The sequence below is a fragment of the Sander lucioperca genome, chromosome 10 (assembly GCF_008315115.2).
Source record: "Sander lucioperca isolate FBNREF2018 chromosome 10, SLUC_FBN_1.2, whole genome shotgun sequence".
NCBI lineage: Eukaryota > Metazoa > Chordata > Actinopteri > Perciformes > Percidae > Sander > Sander lucioperca.
In genome coordinates this window covers 9,588,160-9,606,668 of record NC_050182.1, presented here as the reverse complement: position 1 = coordinate 9,606,668, position 18,509 = coordinate 9,588,160, and the positions used below count along the sequence as shown (strand labels likewise).

At 39.3% G+C, this 18,509-nt stretch overlaps 1 protein-coding gene across 1 annotated transcript in view; it reads left to right on the top strand.

The window, feature by feature from the left end:
• The first annotated feature begins 17,021 nt into the window (after positions 1 to 17,021).
• sh3bp5b (SH3-domain binding protein 5b (BTK-associated)) overlaps positions 17,022 to 18,509 on the top strand; it is a 43,790-nt gene continuing 42,302 nt past the window's right edge. Inside the window, exons 1-2 of the mRNA XM_031298518.2 lie at positions 17,022 to 17,393; positions 18,167 to 18,229. Coding sequence (XP_031154378.2) covers positions 17,313 to 17,393; positions 18,167 to 18,229 — 144 coding nt within the window. The 5' untranslated portion in view covers positions 17,022 to 17,312. The remainder of the gene's footprint in view (positions 17,394 to 18,166; positions 18,230 to 18,509) is intronic.

The window sequence follows — 18,509 nt, the reverse complement described above, 5'->3', positions numbered from 1 at the left end:
TCCACTCCTGCTATCTCCAACTTCTCCAAATACTGCTCTTTGTGAGCACCTACCAGATGTCCTACCTCGACCGATAACGGCACGACAACTTGTTGTTCAATAGAAGAAGCCATGAAGCATAAATACAGTTTATTTAGTGTTATAGTGTTATTTAGACATTCGAGGGATAAATCCCTCTGACTTTTGTGGTCCCCTGACATTTCCTGTAGTGCCCCCAGCTGGTCAAAGTTGTAACTTGTTCTGTAAAATATTTCAACATCTACCTGGTGGATTGACACAAAATTTTGTACAGGCATGTAATGGTTTAACCTATCTCAGGCTCTAAAACACTGTTGTGTCCTGTCTTGTTCTATTTTGCTTTTACCACATTTTGAACTGTCCTCACTCATACTATTCTGCACTGTTTGATCTGGTTTCATCCTCCCCTGTCCTGTTTTGATATCTTACGTTGTTTTGAGCTTTGTTTTCTGTCCCGTATTGTCCTTTCTTGACCTGTCTTGTCCCATTCCATCTTGTCCTGATGTGTCCTGTCCTGTTCCTGTTCCTGATCAGTACAAAACACCCCATGCTGTCCACCGGGATGGCAGAGTTACATGTCATCATGTTACCAACGTTCCTCTTTGACAAGGAACTGGGAGTGTGCCAAACAAGATTGTGAAATCAAAGGATCTCATTTGGTGATCTTGAATGATGAAGCAGAAAAGGTATTTGTGATATTTCTTATGTAAAACTATACTAATATTACACTGCAGCCAATTCACTTATGTTGGATTTCACTAACGATGATGGGTGGAGTATTTCAACTACACTTTCTTCCCAACAGAGATTTGTCCGTATGTTTGGAGGTGCTGTCAACATGTGGATGGGCTTGAAGGGTTACAGAGACTCAACCAACTCGTGGACTAACACATGGGTGGATGGAAGCTCAGTGCATTATAGGTAAGGAATTTTCAATAAAATAATGATCCTTATTAACAGCGATTTTTCAGCCCTTTGAATAGATATAATCAAATGCCTTTTATTGTCATTATACACATGTACAACAAGATTGAAAGCAGCTCCTTTTCCAGTAATTCCATTTCCAGAAATGTAGTTGTGGTTAGTGGTTATGGCTTTTGGGAAGAAACTGACATTACTACAGTGCCTGACAAAAGTCTTGTCGCTTATCTAAGTTGTAGGAACAACAAATAATAACTTGACTTGTAGTTGATCAATTGGAATCAGAAATGGTTTATATGAAAGGCAAAGGCTTCTGGATTATGCTTATTATACCAAAATAAAGTTTTGTATCATTCATTGAGTTTTATCATTGAATTAGGACAGAAAGGTCAGATTTGGCTTGGACAAAAGTCTTGTCGTGTCTTTATATGATTCAACCAATCACAGATTAGAGTTTCACCTGTGACAAATACTGTAATTAACACATTCCTGGGTGTGTATAAAAAGAACTCCAGCATACCAGACCTTCATGTGAAGTGCAACCTGACCTCTCACAACATGCCAAAGATTCAACCACAGACCAAAGTGCTGATCATCAAGAGCCTGAAGACCAAGTCTGCTGCTGAGGTGGCAGACATCTTCAATGTATCCAAACATCAAGTGGAAAGGATAAGAAAAAGATTTGAAGAAACTGGTGAAGTTCATGACAAGTCCAGGTCAGGCAGACCCCATAAGACAACTGTTCGAGAGGACCGTTTGTTGCTTCGACAGTCCAGGGCCAGCCCTTTTCCTGGGCTGGCCACCAGAAACCCCTGTATCTATAACAACAGTTTGTCGAATTCTCTCACGCAGTGGTCTCCATGGCCGAATTAGTGCTCACAAACCAGCATTAAACAGAAGACAACTAAAAAAGTGTGTTGCATTTGCAAAGGCCCACAGCTTGGTGAAAGGATGGACAGTGGAAAGTGGCAGAAGGTTGATTTTTCTGATGAATCATCCATCGTACTGCATCCCAATTGCTGCAAATACTGCAGAAGACCTGTTGGAACCCGCATGGACCCAAGATTCACCCTGAAAACAGTCAAGTTTGGTGGAGGAAAAATCATGGTTTGGGGTTACATGCAGTATGGGGGTGTGCGAGAGATCTGCAGAGTGGATGGCAACATCACCAGCCTGAAGTATCAACAAATTATTGCTGCGCATTACATTCCAAACCACAAGAGGGCAAATTCTTCAGCAGGATGGCGCTCCTTGTCATACTTCAGCCTCCACATCAAAGTTCCTGAAAGCGAAGAAGGTCAAGGTGCTCCAGGATTGGCCAGCCCAGTCACCAGACATGAACATTATTGAGCATGTCTGGGGTAAGATGAAGGAGGAGGCATGGAAGATGAAACCAAAGAATCTTGATGAACTCTGGGAGTCCTGCAAGACTGCTTTCTTTGCTATTCCAGATGACTTCATCAATACGTTATTTGAGTCATTGCCGAGACGTATGGATGTAGTCCTTCAAGCTCATTTTCTTTTTTCCAAGGCACCTTGACTTTACATATGCTCTGATGTTATTGTAGCATGTTTGTGTATTCACAATAAAGTATAATTTCTACCGTACATTACTGTATTTTTGTATGCGACAAGACTTTTGTCCAAGCCAAATCTGACCTTTCTGTCCTAATTCAATGATAAAACTCAATGAATGATACAAACCTTTATTTTGGTATAATAAGCATAATCCAGAAGCCTTTGCCTTTCATATAAACCATTTCTGATTCCAATTGATCAACTACAAGTCAAGTTATTATTTGTTGTTCCTACAACTTAGATAAGCGACTTTTGTCAGGCACTGTATATTACTATTACTATTACTACATATTATTACATTGTGACGTACGTCCTAATTACACACTGGCATTTAGTCACTGAAATTCTATTGAAACAACAGTTGTGTGTAACCTACACATCCAAATACTTGTTTCCATTCAGACGTCTTTTGACCTGCAAATCATTAAATAAATGTTTTTTTGTGATTGCGTGAGTGAAAGGCAGGATGAAACCTGGACAGGCCACCAGTCTATGACAGAGCTAACAAATAAACAAACAAACATTCAACCCCCAACTGTCCTGTTTCACCCTCACCAAATCCACCAAAAAGTGTTTTGTGTTGTTGTGTTGTAGAAACTGGAATGATGTGCAGTTGAACCCAGAGCCTTGGCTGTACGCTTGTGCATTTGCTAACCAAGGCTCGTCTTCTTTGAAGACCTGGTTCTGGGGCACCTGCCAGGAACAATACTATTGGATGTGTGAGATGGAGCTGCACACCAGCTATATCTGGCCACAATGAGACTTGCACGACAAATACATCTGCAATCAGTCTCTCTCTCTCTCTCTCTCTCTCTCTCTTTCTTTCTCTCTAACATACTTTTTAATAATTTAATGGTTTATTTTAACACACCTCTTCTGGGCATAATTTCATGATTACTGTGTGCTTTTTACCCTGCTAAAAGAACTAAATATCTCTTCTCTCTAAATTTCCCTACTGTAAGTTCATATGTTAACTTAAGTTGTCAAAGAAACCCGAAAGAAAGACATTAATGCCAAATGAATGTGGCCTTATGGCCACCAAATAGAAGAGGGCCAGATAATAAGTCGGGGGCACCACAAAAAGGCCCTGAAGAAGAAAAAACGCAGCAGGCCCATTTTACTACGGGAGATCATGAAAAATAGCAAGAAGAACCAGAGCTGGTCATTGATATTTTTGGACCTGTATGTTTCCAATACCTGACCTGTGTAGAAATATTTCTATAATCTAGATTATTCTCAGTATTAAAGTTGTATTCCCTGTAAAATGTATAGACTTGGTATACACAGATAGTTAGCTTAAGCTTTGATTACCTTACAGTTCAGGAATGTGAGTGTATGTTTTTCTGTACCAGACGGAGAAGTGGAACGGGAGGGGGTGGCTCTTGGGGTCTGTGTGTGTGTGTGTGTGTGTGTGTGTGTGTGGGTGTGGGTGTGTGTGTGTGGGTGTGTGTGTGTGTGGGTGTGTGTTGTGTGTGTGTGTGTGTGTGTGTGTGTGTGTGTGTGTGTGTGTGTGTGTGTGTGTGAGAGCTGGAGGATCTGCCGGGAGAAAGGAGGGAGACAGGAGAGGGATAGATTTTGCTGACTTGAACTCCGTATAGTTTGTCTGTGGTTAGGGAAACTTAGTGTCATTTTTGTGAACCAACAATTGTGTTTTGTAAGCTTAAATGCAGTAAACTTGCTTAACTGAACTCTTCGTCTCAGATTGATCTTTGGGTTCTGGTAAACTTAAGTCCGATGTAAGAAGGTGCGGGAATTAATAAATTGGAGTCAGATTTGACAGGCCTTAGGGCCTTATTTTAGACGTAATTCCCTACACCTGTTATCAGCAATAGAAGATCCAAGGCCCAGCGAGGAACAACACCAAGAGCAGAAGGAAGTTATAAAAAGAGATTTAAAAGTACATGGTTGTAAAAGGTAACTTAGAACAAATGTAATGTCTTATCATCTTGTGATCGTATAAAAGTGTGTGTAAGGAGTAGTAAAGGGAAATGAAAGAGCTGGTGGAATGACACAATTTTCTCAGACTGAGAAACAATACCACTCAATTGCAGCATTCAAATTCAGTTTGTTCTCAAACTAAACAGTTTTGAATGCTTTCCATTCAGAAAATTGATTAATGTCTGAAATGTTTTCAAAGTGTGGCAGTATAATGAAATAAAACCTTTAAACGTTGAGGACTTTGTCCAAATAATGAGTTGTACCATATGCTGGTGACCACTAGAGGGTGGTAAAATATTAAAATATTTTTAGGCATGATAGCGAAGACAGAAAATAAACTTTGGAATTTTTTTTTCAGTCTTTAGGCAAACATCAAGCATTCAGTTTACATGTGGTGTATTTTCCCAAAGTTTTTTCCTGAAAAGTTCAACTTACATAGCAACATTAAAATATATATTGTCGCTGTTGGATGTAAACACTGTAATTTGAAAGATGGTCACAAATTCAATTTAAGCTTTTATGCTTCTTTATTTCTCTCAGGAGATTGAAGGCTTCAGCCCAACAGCAGTATTACATCTGGATCTGTCTTACTACACAACATGTTCTTTGTCCAATATTACTGTCAGTCTGATCTGTATTTTGTGATGAAGTAATTGTGCACATCATCATGTTTGTTTCAGAACTCATTGTAGGACAGCATTTCACTGGTTGCTCACAGGAGGAAAGAAGTCCAATGAGTTTTAAGATGAGCAGGCAAAGTTGATGCTGAGTAAAACTTTGTAAAAATGTAGTCCTGCTAAACAATTTGATGATTTAGTTACTGGTATTTTTATTTGGACATAGTTAATTATTAATAATTAAAACAAAAGTAATGAAGTAAGTGGACAGTAAGGATGTTGCCTGCTATTGGCTATTGAGCATTTACACTGCAATAATGAGTAAGTAAAGAAATTAATCAGTAAAGCTAAAATTGAGCAAACAAGCACACAAAATGGCCATTATTATTTTAACTAACTTATTAGCAAGTGTTGAATATGTTTTACAGTTTAACAGTGGTTGGATCGATCCTATACTATAATACAACTAATTGGTCTCTCTACTCATCAAAACCAGGACAAACAAATTGGCTACATAATGACACGTGTCACATTCAGCATAACTCATTAACGTGCCGTGATATAACAGAGGATCTTTATGTAAACTTTAGTCCCTCTCAAATTGATCATTTCGTAGACGATGCTACGGCCTGCCTACGGACGACTTTAGACTCTGTTGCTCCCCTTAAAAAGAAGACGATGAAGCAAAGGAAACTAGCACCTTGGTATAACTCCCAAACTCGTAAATTAAAGCAAATCTCGCGCAAACTTGAAAGTAAATGGCGTTCCACCAAACTGGAAGAATCTCGTTTAGACTGGCAAGACAGTCTGAAAACCTATAGGAAGACCCTAAGAAAGGCCAGATCAGACTACTATTCATCACTAATAGAAGAAAATAAGAACAACCCAAGGTTTCTTTTCAGCACTGTAGCCAGGCTGACAGATAGCCACAGCTCTATTGAGCCATCTATTCCTATAGCTCTGAGTAGTGACGACTTCATGAGTTTCTTTAACGATAAAATTATAACAATTAGAGATACTATTCATCACCTCTTTCCCCCAACCTCTAATGGGTCACCTTTAACTGACAGACTGCTAGAAAGAACGACTAGACCTGAGATATACTTAGATTGCTTTTATCCTATAAACCCTCAACAATTAATGCTAAAGGTCTCTTCAGCTAAGCCATCTACCTGTCTCTTGGACCCCATCCCTACGAGGCTACTTAAAGAAGCGTTACCCGTGGTTAACACTTCATTGATAGATATGATAAATATGTCTTTATTGACAGGTTATGTACCGCAGTCATTTAAAGTAGCTGTGATAAAACCTCTACTGAAAAAACCCACCCTCGATCCTGAGGTCTTAGCCAACTATAGACCTATATCTAACCTTCCCTTTCTCTCCAAGATCCTTGAGAAAGTAGTCGCTAATCAGTTATGTGATTTTCTACATAGCAATAGCTTATTTGAGGACTTTCAGTCAGGATTTAGAAAGCATCATAGCACAGAGACGGCACTGGTGAAAATCACTAACGATCTTCTAACTGCATCAGACAAAGGACTTGTCTCCGTACTTGTCTTATAAGATCTTAGTGCTGCATTCGATACTATTGACCATACCATCCTCTTACAGAGACTGGAACATTTAGTTGGCATTAAAGGAATCGCACTAAACTGGTTTAAGTCCTACTTCTCTGATCGATCGCAATTTGTTAATGTTAACAATAAACCCTCTAATTACGCTAAAATTAACCATGGCGTTCCTCAAGGCTCAGTGCTTGGACCAATTCTATTCTCCTTATATATGCTTCCTCTAGGCAATATTATTAGGAAACACTCAATTAACTTTCACTGTTATGCGGATGACACCCAATTATATCTGTCAATCAAGCCAGACGAAACCAGCCAGCTAGCTAAACTTCAAGCTTGCATTAAAGATATAAAATCATGGATGGCCTACAATTTCCTGATGTTAAACTCAAACAAAACCGAAGTTATTGTGCTGGGCTCCAAACCCCTACGAACCTCATTAGCCGAAGATATAATTACTCTGGATGGCATTGCCCTGGCCTCCAGTACTACTGTCAGAAATCTAGGAGTTATTTTTGATCAGGATCTATCCTTTAACGCCCATCTAAAACACACCTCTAGAACAGCCTTTTTTCACCTTCGTAACATTGCTAAAATTAGGAACATCCTATCTCAAAACGATGCAGAAAAACTAGTCCATGCATTCGTTACTTCCAGGCTGGACTACTGTAATTCCTTATTATCAGGATGCTCAAATAAGTCCGTTAGGACTCTCCAGCTGATCCAGAATGCTGCAGCGCGTGTTCTGACAAGAACTAAGAAAAGAGATCATATTTCTCCTGTATTAGCTTCTCTCCATTGGCTTCCTGTAAAATCCAGGATTGAATTTAAAATCCTTCTTCTGACCTATAAAGCTCTAAATGGTCAAGCTCCTTCATATCTTGAGGACCTCTTAGTACCTTATTGTCCCACTAGAGCACTACGCTCCCAGAATGCAGAGTTACTTGTGGTTCCTAGAGTCTCTAAAAGTAGAATGGGAGGCAGAGCCTTCAGCTATCAGGCTCCTCTCCTGTGGAACCAGCTCCCAATCTGGGTTCGGGGGGCAGACACCGTCGCTACATTTAAGACTAAACTGAAAACTCTCCTCTTTGATAAAGCTTATAGTTAGGGAGTGATGAGTTGCAGTGAACGCCTAGACCGGCGGGGCAGGGTGTATAGCTACAGACACAGCACCCCTGCTTTTCTCTGCTTCTCTTTACAGTCATCAGATTTACCTATCGTATAATCAATAATATAGTGCCTCTCCTAGTTATGCTGTTATAATTCTAGACTGCCGAGGAAGTTCCTTCTTATGACACGCTCTTTTCTTTTGTTTCCTTTTATGCACATCCTGTCTCAGAAGTGCTTGTTACTCACCTAGCTCTGGGGAGTTTACTCCGCAGAGTCCTTATGTTTCTTCTTCGCCCAGAACATCGCCTCGGATTAGGGCGACACCAAGACCTGGGTCTTGGGTGCAGCTGTGGCTATGGACCTGCTACACCCTGCTACGCTCTGCGATTCCCTGCAATGCCCGGCTACGTCCTGCTGCGTCCACCGCGTCCACCCATGCTCTGCTGTGCCACGCTACATCCTGTACCGTCATAACCCCAACCGTCAGACACCGCCCACCAAGAGTCTGGGTCTGCCGAGGTTTCTTCCTAAAAGGGAGTTTTTCCTCGCCACTGTCGCAATAGCCACTGCTAATGCTTGCTCTTGGGGGAACTATTGGAATTGTTGGGGCTTTATAGAGTGTGGTCTAGACCTACTCTATCTGTAAAGTGTCTCGAGATAACTCTTGTTATGATTTGATACTATAAATAAAATTGAATTGAATTGAATTGAATTGATTAATTAAGAATAAATACCTGATGTTGACTAATGTTGACAAAGTTACGTGAACATCTCTTCTCTGAAATTCACATATTATGACAGACACACCTAAATTTAGACAGATTGTGTTTACATACATTTTACACAGGGCTAAGCAAACTTTTTCAAACAACTTTCTTAAACATGAAATTGAATGTTTTCTTTATTGACGTCTTCACAGTTGTGCATTATATGTGATAACTCACATTTAAGTCATTTTGTGATACACCACAAATAAAATTCATTCTGCAATATGATATTGCGCTTTTGGCGGCAGACATCTCAACGGTTTGAAATAATAATATTGACACTGCTTTTATTAAATCTAATATCTGTTATAAAACCCTGTGTCTTGCAACCTTGTCTTCCACTTCCCTGCCATATTGCCAGGTTGCTATGACCTCTGACCCCTTATTTTATCGAACCCATCCATTGTGTTTCTACAGTCGAAACAGTGAAGAGAACTAATGTTGCTTTCAGTGTGCTGTAAGTTGCTCTGGACAGGTTGTTTCTGTAGCTGAATGACTAAACCGTCTTATGTGAATGTATTTAGGCATTGCCGAATCCTGAGCGGCTGTTCGTGAGCTTTCCCTGAAAAGAACAGCACGTCCCAGTTCCTTATCCTGCCGTCAGGAAGCAGAGAGGAAGTCAAAGAGACAGGGACAAAGAGGTCAGGTGCTCAGCCTTGCATCAAGGTCTCCCTAATGAACGTCTGCCTCAACGCTGTAACAGCCTGAGCATTACACACCCTTATTAATGTACAATCTGTTGTACACACGGCATCTCATCTCCCACTATTAGCAATGACTACAATGTTTTCCATAACTTAAACGTCCCATAATATGCTCATTTTCTGGTTCATTCTTGTATTTTGGGTTTCCACTTCAACATGTTTACATGCTTTAATGTTTTAAAAAATACTTTTTTTTCCTCATACTGCCTGTCTGAATATACCTGTATCTGTTTTAGCGCCTGTCTCTTTAAGACCCCCTCCCGAAAAATCCCAGTCTGCTCTGATTGGTCAGCGTTTTCTGTTTCACAACTCTGCTCTCTGCACCGTCATTGCAGCTGGGGAAGGACTTTAACTTTTACTTTTTACTTTTGTGGCACTTTAGATTAGATTGACTTTATTGATTCCAAATTGGGAAATGTCAGTACTACAGCAGCAAAATCTATCTTTCTATCTGTACATAGTATAGTTGCGACATCACAACTATTTGTTGACAAGAAAATATACTGTATGTCGAATATCGCCAGAGGGTTAATCTTGTGGGGAGCGTGGATGTGCTCAGTAACCTTCATGGAAATCTGTATTTTCTTGTGTAAAAGTGGAAATGTTGGCCTCATAGTCAAGCCAGAGGAATGGTCAACATGTCATTCAAACCATCAGTAATCATCAGAAATTTCCACAGCAAAATAATGTCAATCTGGCCAGTTGTTGTTATGAAATCTTGCTTGAATAAAGCAGATCATAATTTCAGATAGCCACAACTCAGTTTATAATTTTAACTGAATATGATGTAGGAGTATATATGCCAAATATTTGAAAGAAATATTCCTCAGTTGTCATTTCTAACTGGAGTATTCCCTTTGAGAACTGAAAGAAAGCACTGACTATCTAGGAAGATAAAGTCAGCTTTCTGTGTAACACTGAATGCCTGTGGTGAAATTCTCTGCATCTTTTCTCCTCTACTATCAAATTTTGCAGGCTACTTTTCCCCCTCAACTATCCAGGGATTTAGCTGACACTCTTATCCAGAGCCACTTACAATGATTGCCTCAGGAGAGTATTTGCCTAAATACATTTAAACAGATACAATCTGCTCCTTTTCTGCTGTGAATACAAGCATTGTCTGACTGCTGTGTGCAAGACTCAACACATTGTTAGCAGTCCACATTGAGTTACAGTTGCACTTTAGCCATTTAGCTGACACTCTTATCCAGAGTTACTCACAATGAGGGCAAGAGTACATTTCATTTCTTAGATCGCCAACATTTCAAGGCAGATATCAGTGTGAGGAGGCAAAACAAACAGAGAAGGGAGTGTCGGTACACAGGCAACGTTTTCTCTGAATTAGAAAGTGGGTTCTTAATCAGGACAACCCCATATTTTCAGTGGTTATCAGGAATCTGCTGACAACGTCTCGTCCTGGCAAGTCCACATGAGGGCTGGAGTTTTTATATTATTTCAAATATTTGGAAAATTGCATCAGTGCATATTATTCTGTAATATAACAGTCACATCTTATTCTGTGAACAGTCATACCTCATGTTGTTTTCCTTTTTTTTTGTTTGAATTGTTATTTCTCCAGTACATCTTTTTTCATTTTAGTGTCAGTTTGCCTAATGTAAACTACTTTATAAGCTACTGGGTAGCTTAATATATAATCATTTTTCAATAACTAGTATTAGTTTATTGTTGATGAAGGTAAACTGAAGCTGTTATGTCCATCTATGATCTCTTCAAAGCCACCAGACTCCTTTGACAAAACTGTCATTTTACTTTTGTGAGTTGCTGCCTTGATCAGTTTGCTTTTTGTTAGTTCCTACCACTTTAAAACATCATATTCACAGAATAACACAAACTAACTAACCGATGGAGGCAGCGGTAGACCAGAAGTTCCCGTGTTCTGCAAGGTAATATAAATGTTTTTGTGAAAGGAATCTGGTAGAAATAACAATTTCAGTTCCCCGTCGTAAAGGACTGTCTGACAGCAAAGTAAAGCGGTGAATTTATTTTAAATATACTGTATAGGGGACACTTGAACTTAAATTAACTTTTAATTAATTTTTAACTTTTTGAGCAAATGGAAATCTGAACCCCTAAACTGAATCACTATTGTGTTTAATAAATCCTTTTTATCTTCAAACTTTATTATCTATAATATAAATCTGAAGCAGGCATCAAACCACATGAGGACCATGACAAACATAAAATGTTGACAACAGCAACGACAGAATAATTCCACACCACAAATGAAAACAAGGTACACCTGCCACATTGAATCAGAAACTAAAAAAAATCCTTTATACTTCTGATTCAAATATTTCAAAATGAAGATTTATGCAAGTCTTCATAATGTTCCCAGTAGCGTACGCCAAATATATTTTCCAAACATCAATGTCAACTTACTTTCTGAAGACAGATCCTCCTGTCTGGAAGTAGCAATATATCATGTTGACAGCAAACTAATAGACGCACGCACACGCACACGCACACGCACACGCACACACACACACACACACACACACACACACACACACACACACACACACACACACACACACAGGTCAGTGAGCCAGGGTTGTGACTGAGGTTCAGGAGCAGAGAGGACACTGCATTCTATTTCTTCCTCTCTTTAAAGGGTTGGACGTATCCTGTTATTTAGACAAATCACGCAGGAACCCGAGGTCACACAGAACCTGCTGACATGACTCTGGATATCCTTCAGGCTCTGCCGGGCGTCGGTCTGTGGTCTTTTTCAGCAGGCATGCTGGGTTGCAGCCCTACAGGGAGAAGTAGGTAGGTGTGGCATGTGTCAAAAAATCTGCGCTTTTACCTTCAGTGTTTTTGTGAAGAAGCCTTTTAGAAGTTGCAATCAAGTATTTTGCAGCTATGGGTATTGAGGGTATTAACCAGTTGGCGGTCATGGCGGTCATGGTGTACATGGCTCAGAATGTATATCTAAACTATATGCAAACACAAAATATTGTTTATTTCTCAATTAACAGTCATGTATGTACAAATGATTTAGTTGATTGGCTGTATTATATAGCTAATTGGAGCGAGCATGGTTGTTTGCACCCTGTTAGTTTTAGTGGTTATGACCTGCTTTTTTTCTTCCAGTTTCAGCTCTTTCTGCTGTTGAAATCCCAGCATACAATGCAGCAAATGTCAGGTTTTCTAACATTGAAAACAGTATAAGTGAACAGAGGTTTTTGCAGGCCAGCTACAAAACCTTCACTTTCACCTTTAGTTTTTATTCTGTGTCAGGTTTCAGTTTTATGCAACACACTTTTTTAATTTGCTCTTTATATTTTGTAGTATTTAGTCCATATTTTACCTGTTTATGTTCTATGTGCTTTTGTGGATTGGTTGTTATGTGTTGGTTATTCTATGACAAGAAAAAGTGTCTTTCAGTATAATGAAAGATGGGGGAAGCTTGGATCATGGAAAGCATTAAGTAGTAGGTCTATCTTTAACTGAAGCAGCTTTCCTGATGATGATGATGATGATGATGATGATGATGATGATGATGATGATGATGAAGATGAATATGTGTAATCCATTTCTCACTGAAATAGGCATGTCCATCTTTGTCCTCAAGTGTTCAGCAGTAGAAAAGTTACTTGACTTTTTCTTTCTTTTTTTCCTCGACTGATTGTCTCTTCCTTGTAGTGTCTCAGCATTAAGAAAAGCTTTTGCTTTCTGTATGAGCTGCTCCATCAGCCTCGCTCCTTGATGTAAGCAGGCACATTGTGTTGGTTATGCGACCTGTGCAATGCCACCTCAGGGCTCTATTTTTTTTTCAATCTGTGTGCTTTCAGTACTTTCTCCTCTGGTGAGCAGGAGGAATGAAAACAAAAGATGTGATGGGTGATGCCAGTATACAGATAGCAAGTGTGCAGAAACCCTGCATCCTTCTACATATCTGAAATATTTTGTGTGAGAGTGATAGGGATGTTTTGTGTTCCATTTCACAGCAGATGAAAGGTCGTCCTGAGGGCTCCAGTATATTCAGTTTGAAGGTAAGTTGTGTGTTCTCCATTGTTGTTAAATATGGTGCAGGGTGCATATTTCAGTCGCTGTTCATACTGTCTCCAAAAGTAGAATGGGAGGCAGAGCCTTCAGCTACCAGGTTCTTCTCCTGTGGAACCAGCTCCCAGTTTGGGTTCAGGAGACAGAGACCGTCTTCACATTTAAGAGCAGGCTTAAAACTCTACTCTTTGATAAATCTTATAGTTAGGGCTGGCTCAGATTTGCCTTGGACCAGCCCTTAGTTATGCTGCTATACTGTAGGTTTAGACTGCTGGGGGACTTCCTATGCCACACTGACTTCCTCTCTCCATCCTTTCTCTCTCTCCATCTAAGTGCATTTATGTTCCATTATTGCATGTTAGAGACAGTCCTCCCACCCAAAATCGCCCATATAAATCATTTGTTCAAGCAGCAATTACCACTCACTTAGCTTCTTCCCAGGAGTTATGGGGATTTCTCATCTCACTGGTGTCCCATGGATCGTGGTTGCACCTGGATCGTGGTTGCGCCTTGTGCCAGGGTCCTGCTTGACGTCCACTGCTATATGATATTATTAGTTATATTTCTATTATCATTACTAATTTTATTTCTACTATTATTCTTATATCCTCTGCTACTATTATTATAAGTCGTATTTCCATTGTTTTAATAAGTATGAGTGTTAATAATTATTGCTGTGCTTCTCTGTGTCTCTTCCTCTCTCTGGTCTCTCAAGCCAACCGGATTGAGGCAGATGGCCGTCCCCCTAGAGCCGTCTGGTCAAGGTTTCTACCCATTAAAGGGGAGTCTTTGCTGGCCCCTGTTGCTTATAGGGGAATCACTGGGTCTCCATATAGGTCTAACCCTGTCCTGAGATATCTTCTGTTATGATTTAACGCTATATTAATAAAATGTTGGTCTGTCAGTCAACATCAGAAGTGTAGTGTCATGCAGATAGTTTCAATTTTATGTGCCAAGATTTTGGAGTAATGCATCCTTTATGTTAAATCCACAGACCTTGTTATGAAGTTTTCATTAGAACGAATTGCATGACTTTAGCTTGGATGTAGATGATTTTTGTAGATAAAAACGGCAAAATACATTCACAGTTTTATAAAACAGGACAGGGAGTGGTGTTTACAAGCCTATCGTCTGTCTGGGGAAAACCGCAGAGTTCACTGGGTTCCCTCAGAAAGCACCATCTCTTACATCTAAGCCTCTTGAGGCCAACAGACAAGCTTTTGTTGAACTGCAAATTATTCTGGGAAACTATTTTAACATTCCCTAATGCCTAAATTAGGACATTAACAGAGTCAAGAAAGAAACGTATTGTTATGAATTTAATTTATACAACTGAATTGGTGTTTGATGAAACTAACACTACACACTCATAAGCTAATCAAATATTGTATCCATTTAGCATTAAATCAAAGTCTTTGCTAATTTAAAGCACAGAATGGTGTGCAGTATACTTCATATCTAACATACATTTAAAAAAAGCATCATAATTAAATCATTGTCTATAATTATATTACATGTTGTTTCTCAGTCTGGTTTCCAACTAAATACAATTACCTTCATATGTAACTTTGTTGATGAGTGCTTCTAGAAACAGTTCTGGCAGTATGTCTTGCATCATAACAACATATGATCTATTAGTGAGTCTGAGAGAAATAATTAGTTTCCCAGAACAGTAAGTTTTGAGGAATTTATCTTTCTGGCACATGTTGTGCAGAAATGTGTGCCACAGTGCATGTTGACACATGCACAAGACAAAATGAACACATCCAATCTTATATCATGGTTATGCCATTTTATAAAGATAGCATAATAAATCAGGATATAGAAAATTGGAAATTTATTTGAGGCCAATCCAAGTACTTCATCATATTCATTAAAATCCTGCAAATCCAACATAACCATGAAGCAGCCCTGCTAATTAAAAAAAAAAAAAAAAGCTTTATTGACATGCTATTGAATAAAGAATACAAAAGACAGCAAGAGCTTGACATATGAATTGCAACAAAGGAAAAGCAGCAAATCCTCACATTCGTAAAACTGGAACTATCAATTGTTTTTGCATTACAAATGACAAACGATTATTTAATAAAAGAAGCTGTGAATTCATTTTCTGATGTCAATCAACTAATTGAGTAATCAACTTATTATTTCAGCTGTACTTGCAAAAGCTGTTGGGTAGTTTAATTATAAGAAAACATCATATTTTATAAACTCTTAGTAAAGTAGCTAGTGACTAAAGCTTTCAAATAATTGTGGTGAAGTAAATTGTAGGCTACAGTAGTTCCCTCTCAAATATAGAGGAATAGAATACTGGTGCCCACATGTCAGAAACAATTGCAACAAAAGTCCCCTCTTGAATGCTACTATCTTAGATACACATGATAAAGTGCCCTCTACGGTGCCCTTCCAGTGGAAAAAAACACAATGCCATATAGGCTGCCCTACATGCTAGATATTAGTAGTATTAAATAGTTATACTTTAAATCTTAAAATTTAAATGTGAGTCACATAATAAAACCATGAATGCATCACAACTTTCTCTGTGCTGGTGCCCCACTACATGCAGGTTGTGTCCTTTTTTATTTTATTTTCCCCTGACCCTCATAGAGTGTGAGTACACCCTTGGAGTAGAAGTAAAATGTGGCTTGAAAAGAAATGACTCAAGTAAAGTACAAGTACCTCAAATTGTCTACTTAGGTACAGTACTTGTGACACTTTGACAGCGAATAACTTTACATCTGAAGCGTTTAAAGACTCTATTTGTCCATTGTTTATTTCTAAAGAAACACGACAATGTATAAAAGGCTCCATTACCTTGTATCTCACGTTATGGCTCCGTAGCAGACGTTTTTGTAAAAATAGCCTAACGACTGTGTCATAACACACAACTTTCTGTTGCATAGTAGAGGAATTACCGTACAGTACAGGAGAAGCTCGCAGGCAGTTTCGACTTACATTAGCTGTTTAAGTTGAATTACTAATGTTAACTAGCATTTCAGTTATCAATAATTAGCCTGTGTCTATGTTATCTCCTTACATATACCTACGCTCTCCATCTCTGCAAGATTCTGAATGATTGAGATTTCTCTTGGCACAGCTACCAGAAGACTTAAAATTTTCAGACAGGTTGCTCACGTCACATCTACGTCTTTAAGCTCAGTTGGAGGCTACGCAGTAACGCTCAGCGTTCACCGGAAAAGTGCTTCTAATATCCTTCACTGGTCTCCGTCCAGAGCAACGGGATCTGTTGGTCCACTTTATATACTGTCTATGAACACCGCTAACGTTAAGCTAGCTAGCTAGCAAGCCGAGCATCAATCAAGCTGACGTAAATTGTGGGAAAGAGATGTAGTTCACTGCGCGGCTTTAACAAACTAAGACTTTCTTCAGTTGAAAAAATTTTAAATTGACGAACATCACATTTGTAATCCATGGCTCAATTCAAAAGGGATCAAAAAATAATTTGTCTCTCCCCGTTTACTATTGTTCATATTTATTTATTTTTTTTGACAAAATCCAGAGAATCAGGTAAACAGTTATAGCACATGAACATCAAGTGTACAAACTTATAATAACAATAAAAAAACATACGAAACAATAAAAATAATGAAATAACATTACATTACATAGAAAAAAAAAAAAAAGTGAGATATTGTTTCAATATACTGTTTACAAAATGTTTCACTATTGTTCATATTTTGTCCCATGAGGTCCACCGGAAGGGGAGGGACTTCGCCTCTTTACAGCCTCTCAGAAGGGGGCGTTCCCGGGCTGAAGCACAGCTCTGGACATTTCGACACCGGGCTCAGTGTCAGTGTGGAGGGAGAGAGCTGAGCGGGGACGGAAGCTGCTGCTCGGCTCCTGGTGGATACAAGCAGAGATGTTCCTCTTCGAAAAACACTTCTTTTAAAATAAATTAAAACTAGAGACATAAAGTAAGGCTCGTGAATCCGGCGTGTGGTGACCCGGCTGAGACAGCCGAAGTTGTGGTCTCTGTGAGTCCCGTAGTAACGTCTCTTTGTTCGGGTTGTTAACGATATACATCTTCCCTTCACCTTCAACATGGATAATTCAGAGAAGGAGCTCAGGACGGACGACGACGAGGCTGAATATGAAGACGAGGAAGTGGACCCCAGAGTCCAGGTAACTAATCTTTACATCCATAGTATTAATTAGAGCTATTTTTTCTTAATTCTTTTTTTTTTTCCCCACCGGTACAGTTTCATTGTAGTTCAGCCTTGTCTGTCTCGGTTTCCACACCGCTGTAGTTAGCTAACAGTACAGAGAACAAGTCTTAGCATGATGCAGCTTCTGCATGTTCTGACTGTTTCTTGTTTCAAATATAAGGAAACTGTAACGTTAATGTTATGTCTAAAATTACCCCTACCTTTGTGACCGTTTGCTGTTGTGATGTGAAGATTCTGGTTAATCCGAAAGTGATGCAAATGACAGCCAATCTACTCCACGCTGATTAATAATAATAATTCATTAAAAAAAGAGTTAAGTGTAGTCTCAGTATTTAGCTAGTGCCACGGCAACCTCTGGTTTCATGTTAACTTTCATAAAAATGATGCCAATGAGTTCCTTGCAGTGAGGTAAACAGAGGCTATTAAATATATATATATGAAAAAAGAGAGTCATGGTATTACTGGCACTGTATCAAGAGAGAGAATCAGTCGCATCAGTGCTTAATTTTAAAAGATGAATTGGTTATTTAATGTTAATCCACAGCTTCATCAAGAACATGCAAACTTCAGACACTTGCCTCAGTTGAATATGCATATATTTAAATTCCATTGTGTCCTGTGTTCCGCTTAAATCATTCCAGATGTTGCTGGTTCCCCCTCCAATACTTCCACATATTATATTACATCCCTTTCTGTTGCTTCACCTCTCTGTGGTTCCCTCTTTTTCAGGGCGAGCTGGAGAAACTCAACCAGTCCACCGACGACATCAACAGATGTGAGACGGAGCTGGAGGTCAGTCTGTTGAGACACACACACGTTTGTTTCAAAAAACACCGGGACCCGGTTATTGACATAGTGCATTCCTTAGCCCCTTACCCTAACCTTAACCATCACAACTAAATGCCTAACCTTAACCCTTACCCTCGCCCTAACCATAACCTAATTCTAACCCTAATCCTAAAACCAAGTCTTAACCCTCAAACAGCCCTTTAACCTTGTGGGGTCCAGCATTTTGGGCCCCACAAGGCTGTGCAGACCCCACAAGTATACTGTATTCCCCGGTTTTTGGACC